Raw genomic sequence first — 14,017 nt, 5'->3', positions numbered from 1 at the left:
TGAGTAGCCAAAAGTTAAAAATAAAGAATTTTGTTCTACACTTGTGGCTTATTCCCAAGTTATATAATTGATAGAAAAAGGAATATTTTTGTACAAATATTGTTAATTATTCGGTTGACGTAGTAACAGAAGCCAAATACGCAATATATCTGACTATCCAGACATGTGTTTAAGACGTAGTACATTTTCGCGACAATAAATGGAAAACAGAACGAACTCGAATCAATTTAATTCATGGATGAATATATTTTTTAGCTTTTTTTATTCATTTTACATTTGGTAGATGTTTTTATTCCGCTATTAATTTATTTTTCTATTCTCCTATAAACTCGTCATTGCAATGAATGTGTCACATCAAGAAAAATTATTTTAAAATAATTGTTGGCGGCCCTAGAAAAAAGGCGACTTACATGAATTTAAGAAAAAAAAACACTTCTAGATCGCCAAACAGACAACAAATTAGTATCAGCTATACCAAAGTGCAAGAGAAGACATTTGAATATAATATAAAGCGTGCCGTACAGTTGAAGACATAATTTTCATTACTGCGTTTACTAATGATGTCAAAGCTCAATCAAAGAATAGCACTATGTAGGCTATTGATTATGTACTTTAGAAAGGAACTACAACGTTAAAGGTGCTTTATTATTAAATTATTTAAAGTTAAAAATAATTTTTTTGACAAAAATATTTAAAAACAAAGCAAAAAAATAGAAACACGTAATTTTTATTTTATACCTCATAACTTATTTACACGAGGGTATAGGAACAGGTATTGCTTTACATAAAAAACTTTTATCCTTCCCCCTCAAAATGAAATTTGGTAGAAATCTTTAGGATTCACTGCATTTGTGATACAATTTTTCAAAGTTTGCCACTCACACCATTTTTGGGCAATTTTCCCTATTTTTACGTAAACATTGATCTATAACTATTTTCTATGCAGTTTTAGGTATATTCAATGAAATATAAAGAAAAAATAATTACCTTTAAAATTGTTTGCTCTAGAAGGCTCTAGGACCAATTTTAAGCAAGATACGGTTCTTCAAAATTTTCTACTTTTAATGATTTTTGCACGCGTAACACATTTAAAATCGCCGGTCTCTTCAAGTGTTGTTTCTGAAAGAACGGTTCATTCTACAGAAAAAGTACTAATAAACATTTTTGTTTAACAACATATCAGCTACAGCTTAGCTACTACTCAGCTCTTGTTTAAAACATTTTTTTCTACGGCGTACAGATTCTTGGTAAATCGATGTTTTCCGTTTCCACACCGTTACCTCGGCCCTTGGCCTTCCAGCCTTGGTTACGCAGGATTCCTCCAGCGTGGCCATAATGATATCCGTGACCGCACGCAGGGGTTGTTTGGACACCACCGGCGTCCTAAATACCCTTAAATACCTCACGCATTTCTTTGGAACCACTCTCTTTCCTGCACATTCGAATGATATCCTGTCCTTGTTTCTTAGTCCCTTGGGAACTATAGCCTCGGTCTTATAGTTCTAGCTCGTGCATTTTTATCCATTCCTCGACTTGGTCGCATGATCGCTGTGCACCAAAGATAAGGTTCTTCCTGTCCCGCGCTATTACCAGCATAGCGAGGCCGTTCGCAAATGCGAAAGGGGCAACACCCTCTTCATATTGTTGGCTCATACCCCCGTCATATGCCAAGTTCTACAGCGTGGGTCCTAGGACCGACCCCTGCGGCACGCACGTCAGCCGTCACGTCAACCACCACTCCTTTTTCTACCACAATTTTCCTCTCTGATAGATAGTCGGAGACAAAATTCATTAAGTACCTCGGACAACTTCTCTCTCGTAAAGCCTTCATTACTTCTTTCCATTTTAATGTGTTAAAAGCTATCGGGATATCAAACAACAGTAGGATTGCCCACCTCTGGTTAACCCCCATCTCGCGCAACTACCGGAAGGCTTCCATCACCGCATCCACCGTGTTCCTGTTCTTTCTGAAACCGTACTGCCTGACTCTTCAATCACTGTGTCTATTCGCCCCCTTAGAAGCCTCTCGTATAATTTACCTATGCACGACAGAAGGCAAATGGGTCGATCTTATCTTTCCCCTTTGGAATCACTTAGTTTCAGGCAATGCCTTCATGTGTTCCAAAACCCACGTCGACTTCATACTGCCAATGCGTTTCACCGCTTCTGGTGGGATCCCCTCGAGTCCCTGAGCTTTTGGTGTCTTTAAGGCACTAACGCTTCGTTGAGTTCGTCTACGGTAAAAGGTACAGCTCGCTCAGCTTCGGCGACCCACTGCACTCCATGCCAATGGCCGGGTGGAAACAGCTATTGGGTAACCTCAAGCTTTCTGTCCAGTTGCATCTCATACAGAGGGTAGGTACAGCTTGAATTGGTTCATTACCATTTTGTACCCCTAACCACTAACGTCCTCATCCAACTTGTCACACAGTTCTCCCCAGTGCCTTTCCTTGTACATTTAGGAATATACAAATCGTTGCAAGCATCACAATTTGACGAATCATATCTTGGTTACCGTTAGTCCTAGAGTATTTTACAATAGACTATTTTAAATTACAGAAAATAAGCTTTCTTTTTTATTTAGTAATGCATATACCTAAATGAACAAGAAAAAATTTATAATGAGAAATTTAAAAAATAGCCGTAAAACTAAAAAAAAATCGTTAAAAGTAGAAAACTTTAAAGAACCGTATCTTGCTTAAAATTAGTTCTAGAACCTCCTACTATAAACCATTTTCAAGGTAAATGATGTCAATGTCTATACCTATACCCTCGTGGAAAAAAGTTGTGGGATAAAAAAGACAAATCGCGTATGATCCTGTTTTTTCGCTTGGCTATTTTATATATTTTTGGTAAATATATTTTTACCAAAAAAAAAATATATTTTTGACTTTAAAAGGTGGCATTTCGATAGGAAATTTAATTTTGAACACCTTTTCTGTAGATGTATATGTACGAAAACTGTCAAGAGTTCACGCAAATACACCCTTTTTTTATAGTGCATAGAGACATATTCACCACTTTCTCAAAAACGCACCCCTTTAAATCATAGCACCCCGCGGTTTTTTCATAATTGGAGGTCCATTGACTATATGAAATAATAAAACCCCTTTAACGTTATAGTTCCTTTTAGCCCTATTATTTTGAACATAACAATAGCCTAATGTTTCCATCATTTTATTTGTAAACAAGCATTATCTAGTGTAAGTACCGCATAGGGTACTAAAATTACTATATAAGGGAGATAGAGTAGACAGAGTGAACTGTCTGAGTGGACTGTAAGCCCAAATACCGCAAAATTGTGGACTTGCCGAGATTTGAGGTCACTTAAGACTTTTCTTTCTAATGTTTATTTTAAGATGTACTTAAAGATATTTGAGTTTTTAGAACTGTAAAGGCCACTAAAAGAAACCAGTTTTCTATTTGACATAAAAATTCAACAAGGCATATAACAAAACATTTAAACTTGATTTTGTTACACTTACCAACTCAAAAATTAAATCTTTCTCGTCCATCTGCCTTAATTCATGCCGCGACCTCCTCTGCCGCCGTCCAGGCGTAGGACTACCTGTTCCTGCTGGTGTTTGGTTTTCGCTGGTTAAAAACGTGGGTTGGCCATCAATGGTATTTATCATAGGCTTTAGCAGACCGCTGCGTTCGAATTCGTGCGCAGATATTTTTCGCACGGGTGTTGTAGCACCCGAACTTGCTCTTGACGGGTTGTTGTGCGTTGGTGAGGCTAACTCCACGTTGGATGAGGTAGGGGTGGCATGCGACACTTGCCATTGTTCCACTAATTGTCGTGTGGCTTTTCTGAAATAAAGCAATTTAAATATTAAATTAATAAGCATGTAGACTGTAGACAGACTAGAGAGATTCGTAATTGTATATGTTTGTACGGGCATCATTTCAGAACGACTGCACCAAATTAGATCATTCCATTTTTGTTGTGTTTGTTATTAACAGGAGAAGGTTTGTGTAAAAGATAATTTTTAAAACATTGTACGGAAAGACCTTAAAAACAGTTTTTTTGCAATTTTAAATTGCAATATAACTAATAGATGGCGCCAAATTATGACTAACAAAAGAAGCTATGACTAACGAAATAGAGAGTTACTGAAGACGTATATTATGTTATCCTTTAATAAAACCACCTTTATTTTGACATATACGCATGCACAGTTGTGCGTCCTTTATTACTGTGCTTTAATAAAATAAACGCCGCCTGTATTTAAATTAAATACAAACCAAAAAACTTTTATTAAAAGATCCCTTACTTTGACGTAACCTGTCAAATTACCAGTAGAAAGAAAAAAGATGTCTAACTTCACTTATATTTGTCATATAGATATTTGACCAAATTTGTTGTGTTTTTTTTAATGAATATTGTTTTTAGTATCATTATTCTCAATTAGTAAATTTTCATAATTATTGTTTTACGTTATAGAGATAATATCCATAAATATTTCTAACAACTCTATTTCTTCATCATTTGCGCCAGTTAAACTAGCTATATCTAATGGTTCTACCATATTGTAAGATGACTATTATCGAATATAGTATTCTTTAAATAACAGTTTAATAATTAAATTCAACGTTTTACTCTTTTCTATTACTCTTTTTAGTATTAGGTATATAAGTAACAAATAGGATATTATAGGCATTTATAGGTTATTTTTATATATAATAATTGAAATACTCATGATGATTGGGTATGGAGACAAATCGCGAACTCAGATGGAAGTGTGTAATTTATTTATTGATAAATATCCAGAAATACCCATCACGCAGTCAACAGTAAGTAAGATTGAAAAGAAATTTTGAGAAACTGGTATGGTTGAAAATGCACGCAAATCAGGTCGTCCCTCTGAAAATTATGTTACAACATTGGATGTTCTACTTGCTTTTGAAGAAGATGCGCACACTTCTGTTCGTAAGGTTAGTAGTGATCTCGATGTTTGCAAAACAACGGTACACAAAGTACGTAAAAGTAAGTAAAGTAAGTAAAATACAGGAATTAAACGAGGATGATCCAGAATACAATTTTGCGAAATAATGATGGATAACAGCCACCGAAACCCTCTCTTGGTTCAAAATATTATTTTTTCTAATGAGGCTACATTCAAATTAAATGACGAGGTCAACCGTCAGAATTGTAGATACTGGGCAAAAGAAAACTCCAACTGGATGCGGGAACATCATACACAATACCCGCAAAAAGTAAACGTATAGGCTGGCATTGTAAGAAATAAAATCATTGGACCCTACTATTTCGAAGGTAAATTAAACGGGCCAGAGTACCTTCAGTTTTTAAGTGGGTATCTCGTACCTACTTTAGTTAATTTATTCCCCAGTACAATTAATCTTGGGGGTTTTGATAAAAGTTTATGGTTTCAACAGGACCGATTTTCCGAACAGGTGGATTGGAAGACGTGGACATATTGAATGGCCAGCGAGGTCACCAGACCTCAATCCTTTGGATTATTTTATGTGGGGTCATATAAAGAATGTTGTTTATAAAACGAAACCTGTAAATATTGGAGACCTAAAAACAAGAATTCGTAAGGAAATAAACAATATTTCTCAAGAAAGCATAAACAAGGTTCTAGAAGAATTTGTACAACGTTTGGGTTACTGTCAAATACAACAAGGGCTACAATTCGAGATTTAAGATTAAGTCATGTATTAATTACTGGATTACTTTCAAGTTATTTATTATAATTTATTTATAATTTATTAGTATTATAAATCAATAAAAATTAATTTTTTAAGCGCATATCTTTCAAATTATATCCGTTAGACAGCAATTATTATACTTTTTTGGAATCAGCTCATTTTTATCGATCTAAAAATGTCCTAAAATACAGGATGTTACATTTAAAAAAAGAGCCGATGACGTCATCACTGTAATGTGTATCACCTTGTATAATGAAATTTTATTGTAAAATGTAGAACATTAAATTTAAAAATCGACGTGTTTTGTGTAGTTTACAATGTTTTTATTTTTTCTTGGGTATAGGTTTTCTGATTATTGAAAAATAAAAAAACTTTTTTCGATCACTACATAAAGTGTATATATTCATATTGATGTAGGAATATAATAATGTCTTTTTAATTAATAAAAATTAATTCTATTTTATACATATTTCGATGGTCGGATTCATTACTGGAATATTTCCAAAATCTTGTGTTTTGAACAAAGTATGTAGAATGGTTAAATATTAAAAACACTTTGTGAATCACTTAATTACCATTTAAAATTAGAGAAAATTGTTTTAATTGAATGTTACAAAATATTTTCGAACTTTGACTTTTTTTTCAACATCGGCTTAATATAGAATGTTTCAGTAATTAATCCAGCCAACAATTCATAATAAAGATTTATTGAATATTTTGTACTACATTATTAAAAATTATTTTTTAAAGTTAACAAACTTTAACATATTTTTGTCAAGTTTTGTTTAATAGTTACTGAAACTAATCTGTCTGTTCATTTCTCTTAATCTTATATATGTGCGTGTCCTACTGAGACATAGGAGTACCTCAAATAGTATCGTGGTATTCTCAAGCTGAGCTAAAGTTTTTTGTGTCAGCTGTTGAAAGATTTTAGGTTTTTTGCTAAAGAGCTTCCATGGATTGTACAAAACAATGATTCCATTTTTAGTGTAGCTTCCATAATTCTTCGTTTGGGTAAAAAAGAGAACCTCTAGAGACTATATGTAGCCAATCTGGTTCCATATATGTCTCATAAGTTTTTGTAGGGTTTTCTAAACTATATTTATGTTTGAATTTGTCGGCAACATACTTCAAAGAGCCCCAAAACATTTTTCCATTCACCTCATAATTGTCTGCGACTTTCAAAACGTCATCGTCAGTTATGTGAGCTTCTATAAATGTATTTTAAAGTATTTTGTCCTCTTCAGACTGAGATTCTTTCGAACCTTTAGTTTTTTCTATCAAATTAGACAGAATTTTTTGTGTCAAGCCAAATATCTTCTGACGGCAAAATATCGCTTGGCAATTGAGGACTTTCTATTGAGCTGTTACTTACGCAGGATTCACTAGTTTCAATAGTATTGCGACATTCTGTAAAGATCGCCGCCGAATGTTTTTCTAAAACATACCACCTTAATCTATATTTAAAATCTTTTGGCGAATAATGATCATTTGCACCACCCATTCCTCGAATATAAGAAAAAAAGTTCTCTAGCAGGTTTTGATTTAACTTCGAAGTTAAAAGATAGTCAACGTTGTATTTTGCTTGTAGGTAAGAAAGTAACTCTTTCAGAGATCTATTAGTAAGCAATATCCCTTTTTGAAATGGAATAAGTCCTTTATGTTTATCAAACCGCATCGAATTGACCATTTCTGACATTTCATCCAGTAGACGTGACTGCATATCTAAATCTGTACCATATGGATTTCATGTTGGAGAATTGGCAACGAACTTACATCGAGAATTTAATAGATCAAACCAATCATTAAATAGCTGAACAATTACAGAAGCTTCTTTCCAGTAACTATCTTTTGGCATAAGTCCATTTTCTCCAGCATAATAGCATAATAGCTTATGCTACAGAATTTGACAATAATTGAACTACATGTCTCACTCTTTGATACAACAAAAATATTTAAAGATTTATCACAGGGGTGATTAATTAATAATTCATCTACCGCACGATGCACAAATACATCTACTGGGACATCTTGAACACCGTAGTACCCTGTACTTTTGCTTCGCAGGTGACGTCATGCGCGTCGGAATACACATTTCTATTCCTTGAGTAGCATACCGGTATTTGTGTATCGTGGTTTGGTTTAGTATAATTCCACTTCCAGTACCTTTACGTGAATTTTAACGCCGCCTCCGCGAAGTTCTACAGTGAACAATGAATACAAGTACTCTAATCGAAGCGAAGTTACACGAAGAATTCAAATATCGACTTTAGTTATATTTCCGGATGTTGGGTCAAAACATAGGACTGACGAAGTCCAACTGCTTGTTTTCTACGGAATTACTATTTTTGGTGTTTCTTTTAATGATGTATAAAACACGTATGTTCATACTGAAAATGTAAACCTAATATTTACATTAAGCATATATGAGTTTCTGTTCATGATGTTTACACTAACAAAGGCTGTTTTGAACAAAGTAGATAAAATATTGTATCGCAGTATTTCCTAAATTGGCTCTACTCTCCTATAATGTTTAATCTATTCACTATCATCGCGGTTACGCTCCAACTCTCTACAAAACACTCTTAAACATAAAATACTCCTGTTTCTACCTGAAACGTTCTAAGAATACATTTTCAAATTAACTGAAAGCTTCTATATTAAACATCCACTTCGTCAATGTCCTCCAAGAAGCTCTAATGGCAATAAGCTAAGTGAATCGAAGATTGTAATTTTATTTGTCCCTATTACTTTATCTGATTAGAGAAGTGTTTCAAATTTAGAACGTCGATTGTAATTTTTTCTCTCTAGTTATCACTGCATTTAAATTATGTTTTAAGAGCTAATTAATGTATAATCGAATAGGGAAGTCGGTGTAATATAAAAGATCGAAAGCAGCAATAAAATTAGTAAGAAAAAAGATTATTGGATAAATCAGACTACGAGTCCTAACAACTAAATATTTGGACAAACGAAAATTATTGGGAACGTTCATTTTCACAACCTTGCTTATTGCATTAAAGAAAGAGATCAACAATACATTAAAGTCTATCATTAATAATAAAATAATGAAATGGCTTCGTTCCTGTAAACTTTGAATTAAAGTGTTCGCAGAAAAATAAACGAAAATATTGCATAATATCGGGCCACCAAATTTTCGGAATTATCTAGTAACCGTGAATAAAATAAATAATTTTGACATTATTTCACCATAAGTCGTAAGTTTCTTGACAGTTATTTGTAGTAACAAACCTCTAGCGAAAAGCTCTGAAAAAAATATTATTCAAAAATGGCCAGAGGAAAAACGCGACACATACTAAATTTCGTCAGTTGATAATTAAAAAATATTGTCAGGGTAAAAAAATACCGAAAAAGTCTATAGTTGCAGACGTACTTAAGCATTATTGTGAGGGTGAAAGTGTCCACCTAAAGGCAAAATTTCGGATAGACCGGGAATTGTGTCTGATAGGGATCAAAGATTTGGCAAAATGGGCCGTCGCAACACTTTACGACCTATCACGGCACAATGGAATGCAACAAACAAGAAAAAAAATTATCAAGGGAGTGCCGTTTAGTTTTTTCGTAATTTTTTATTGAATGCGTAATTTTTTTATTACGCTTAATGTTTTAGGTGAAATAAAAAACTGTGCTAACAGAGAAGCCAAAAAACATCACTTCTTGGACAAGATCCTAGATTTCATGTGACTGGTCCAGAGTTAGATTCAGTGACGAATCGAAATTTGATGTTTGCGCGGGACTTTCGAAATCGGGTTATCAGACGGGTTGTCAGAAGTAAAAAAGAAGCATTCCATAAAGATTGTCTCTAAAGAACAGTGGAGTTTCCCAAAGGAATTATGATTTAGGGGTGCATGTCATCAGCGGGACTAGGAATATATTAGGTGGTGGAAGGTAAAATTAACGCAGAAAAGTATAAAGACAAATACGAACAAATATTAAAACCATGGAAAAGGAAATGTGAAGGGATGGGAATACCAATCCGGGACAACTTCTGCTTAAGCTTTGCAGATGACCAAGTGGTAACGGTTCAAGATGAAGAAGATCTGTGCTAAATGCTCCGAAAATTAGAAAAGGAATACACAAAAAATGGACTGTAAATAAATCTAGAAAAGACCGACAGTCTATTTAACAACAGAGCAAGACAAAAGACTATTTAACAACAGAGCAAGGACCAGTGAGAAACTTGGAAATGGACGATAATAGGGAAATTAACGGCACTGACAAATTCAAATATTTAGGATTCATACTCTCAAAAAATGGAACCACCGAGCAAGAGATAACCAGCAGATTAGCACAGACAAGAACATGTATTAAACAAATGAACGGGGTACTGTGGGATAGACAGATTACCAGGAATACAAAGAAGAGAATTTATAACACCTTGGTACGCAGTATAATGACCTTCGGAGCAGAGAAATGGGTAATAAATAAACAGGTCCGAAATCACAGCAACTGAAATGGAGTTCATGAGAAGAAGCTGCAGAGTGACAAAATTGGATCACATCAGAAATGAGGAGATAAAACGAATAATGGCAGTAGAACAAGACATACTCAACTACATTGAAGAAAAACGTTTAATTTGGTATGGGCCTGTGAGAAGAACAGATCATACAAGGTGGATAGCAAAGATTTCGGATTGGAGCCCAATAAGAAGGAGGAAAAGAGGTAGACTCCGAAGATCATGGAGGGATGAAGTGGACGAGGCCATGGAAAGACGAGACCTTAGAGATGGAGAATGGCAGAACAGAAAGAACTGGAGACGTTGGCTGAAAGAAGGAAGGCGGCGACAGCTGTAAAAATCCTTATATAGATAGATAGAAGTATAAAGAGTTTTGAAAAATAGTATTGTACCAAATGCTCACGATCTCTACTGGATTTGAATTTTATATTACAGCAGGACGGTGCTGCATACCATACGGCTAAAATAACTAAAAAATGATATAAGGTTGAATGCTCCAATAAATGATGATCCAAGAAAGAATCATGATTCTCTCTCCTGTTGCCGACAAGAATGTAGCGTAGAACAATTTTTAAATAATTTTAAACTGTTTGTCCTTGTTTTAGCTGTAGTGTTATGTACAATTTATGTTTAGTTTCATATTTATTACATTCTGCGCTTCCTGGATAGCCCAAATTTGACGAAATGTCCCTGATGATGCTGTAGAAAGCGAAAGTACTTGGGCAAGATTTGATTATTAAAATTGTGCTCGATATTTGCCTGTAATTTTTCAAAGTTTAAACTAAAAATGGTTTGGAGACAATAACATGCCCTTCAGATAGTTCAGACCTTAATGTTATTAAGACATTGTGGCATAAGATGACACAGAACTTGCGTAATGATCCACAGAGAACCGTCGCCGAGTTGAAGAGAAAATTAGGTGATTATCGGATAGTTTCGACCCTGTCTTGTGTCAATCCTTAGTAAGAATAATGTCAGACTAAATTGCCGCGGTTGTAAAGGCGCGTGGCGAAGTAAACCCATGTTAAAATTTCTTGTTCTTCTAATAACCAACTTCAATATTTTATTCCCAGTGATAGACTTTAATGTATTGTAGATCTCGTTATTTATTTCAATAAGCAAGATTGTGAAGAGGAACGTTTTCAATCAATTTTCCTTTTTCGTTTTTGCTATCATGCGATGATATCTGACACTATTGTTATATGACACTATAATATTAAATGTACATTTGTTTCATCTGTCATTATGTTGTTTTAAGATATGGGAAGCGAAATTTTGCTATTTAAGTTGGGATATCTTTTGCTATTAAAGTTTAAAATCTACCATTCAATCGGTCTGATGTTTTAGTTATTTTTTTCGATATCATCGATATTTCGTCGATGATATAAAATATAAAAGTAGAAGCTATAAAATCTAACCCTTTTTACCTTTATCTCGTCGGTCAGTTTCTTTTATAGCTTTTGTAAATAACTCAAAGATGTGTTTTACTTCTTCAACATTTGTTTGAACTAATCTAAATTCGAGATCTTCTGCTTGGTTGCCACGACTTTGGTTTTATCAAAGTGTGATTTAAATCTAACAATAAGACACTAAAAAACTTTTGTTTTCAACACTTCCACACAATTTATTATAGTTTATTATAACTACAGCTGTTTCAGCAGAGTGCCTTTCTCAAATTATGTATTTTTACTATGTGTCTACACTGTAGTCTTTAACTAAATAAGTTGAAGAGGTAAGAGCTGTGTCTCAAGATGGTCATTCAAAATTAAATCTGTATTTTTGAATTTATTATTTTCCATAGATTCACCGCTTTAAAACTCACCATAACATGAAAAAATTTACTGAAATGAAACGCATTTTATTTTGTATTACTTTATAAAACAACAGATTTCGTGATGTTGTCGCTAACCATCTTCAATATTCATAAACTTAACCTCACAAAAAACACAATCTTAAAACAATGAACAACAAAATCGCTAATTATAAACATTGAAATTGTTCAATTTTTTTGCTTAATAAGACATATTTCCACCCCTACTACGATGACAGCTTGACATTGACGATTCATACTCGAAATAAACGGTCTTAAATTATTCTCATTCAACATAATGACCGTATATAGTTATTTTGATAACTATTTTCTAGGACAGGAAAGATTTTTGTTTTGATTCAGAGCAGTGGCTTATACCGCTCTGAAGAGACCTAAAGAGGTCGAAATACGTATAAGCGGCTTGTCGATGCCCTGTATCGAAACAAAAATCTAATACCGTTATCATGAGTACCTTTACTCCGTTTGGAGTACCAAAAACTGAATTCACTACGAATTTTGACCATAATGAACGGCATGTGGAATGCAATTTTTAGATTCCCTAGCCGAGTAATTTATCAAGCTGTTTGCTTTGCAAGTTTTAGAAGGCACAGTGGTAAAAATTTGAATTCGGTTTCGCCAGGTAGAAATCGTTTGAGTTCTCTTTTTGTTTCTATTCTCATTCAGTTCATTCAAATTTGAACAAGACGTTGTTCCAGTTCCTGCAGAGTGTTTGGTGGATTAGGAATATTCCGCGGACGTCTACCAAGCAAGTCCCAAACATTCCCTATAGGATTGAGATTGGCACTATTCGCTGGCCATTCCAATTTGGTCTTAAAGAACATCAACGATATATCGGTGAGCGTTGGTGGTATCGTGATTTAACGCCACACCAAGTCTGTACGATCGTTAAAAAAAACGCCGCTCCAGACCATAACCGCATGTTACACTTGCATACCGTTCGTTCTGACATCAGTACACGCGAATACGCCTATCACAATTGTAAAGACAAAATCTACCCGCAATAGTTCACACAACGACTTAAAAATTTGTTTGTTTTGTGTTCCTTAGAAACTGGTTGAAACGAAACACAGAACAAGTAACCTGATAAAAACATTCCAAGTACGTGGTACATTCAATACAATTATAAGTACAATTAAATTTAAAACACAATGAATGGCTTTTTTTTTTGTTTTTGTAGATGGTGCGTTAATTTCTTGGAGCAGTGTAATGGCCTTTATGTTGAATATGGAAAATTTGAAATTGGTTATTAAAATAATGACTAGAAGGTAAAGTATATACGTAGAATCTGTGTTTATATTATTGAAAGCCCTTTTGTGTTCTGCTATACGTTTTTTAAAGATTCTACCAGTTTGACCGATGTAAGTTTTTGAGTCACCACATTTAAGTTTGTATACACCACTGTTTCAAGTGCTTTTTCTTTTGGCTCTTGTTCTTAATATATTTGCTTAAAGCTGGTCTGTTCTGAAAGCTGGTGTTCTTCTTTTCTTTTTTATTTGTATGGCTACTTTTGTTGATATCTTGCCCATATCTGTAATCGAGCAAAAAGTACTGGATTTTAGCATCCGCAAAACATATGGGGTTAGAAATTAATAAGAGTAGTATTGTGGTTATTCAATGAATTGAAAAACAGGCAATTGACACAACATTAATTAAATCGGGTCTGTAGTGCCCAATCTACTACTAATTCATATTTTGAATAATGGTTGTCTATTCGCGAAGACTTACTAGTATCCGTTAGTAATTATAATTGGTTTTTCAGAGGTTTAAGCTGTGAGTGATGCTAAATTCAGAAACTTTCGTTTAGATTGGATACTTTCTGGTGCTAAAAACCGGATAATATTGTGTGTATGCTCTTTTAAAACATAGACAGTAGTAAGTACCACGAAAAATCACACTCGGAATAGAGGTGGGTATTGCGTGCAGATATTTAAATCTGTGCTTTCGCTACGGCCATCAATTAAATATATAAAATATATCTGTGATTAAAAAGGTTATTATTATAGTGGGGAATATTGATATGATGATGATTGATG

At 34.1% G+C, this 14,017-nt stretch overlaps 1 protein-coding gene across 15 annotated transcripts in view; it reads right to left on the bottom strand.

The window, feature by feature from the left end:
* Pde11 (Phosphodiesterase 11) overlaps positions 1 to 14,017 on the bottom strand; it is a 252,073-nt gene that overhangs the window by 66,451 nt on the left and 171,605 nt on the right. For all 15 annotated transcript variants that reach the window (XM_072542051.1, XM_072542061.1, XM_072542068.1 and 12 more), the window contains one exon: positions 3,486 to 3,813. In XM_072542051.1, the coding sequence (XP_072398152.1) occupies positions 3,486 to 3,813 (328 nt within the window). The remainder of the gene's footprint in view (positions 1 to 3,485; positions 3,814 to 14,017) is intronic.

This window comes from Diabrotica undecimpunctata, chromosome 1 (assembly GCF_040954645.1).
Source record: "Diabrotica undecimpunctata isolate CICGRU chromosome 1, icDiaUnde3, whole genome shotgun sequence".
Taxonomy (NCBI): Eukaryota; Metazoa; Arthropoda; class Insecta; order Coleoptera; family Chrysomelidae; genus Diabrotica; species Diabrotica undecimpunctata.
Note: the sequence above shows the minus strand (reverse complement) of the source record. Positions and strands in the feature narration are given on the sequence as shown.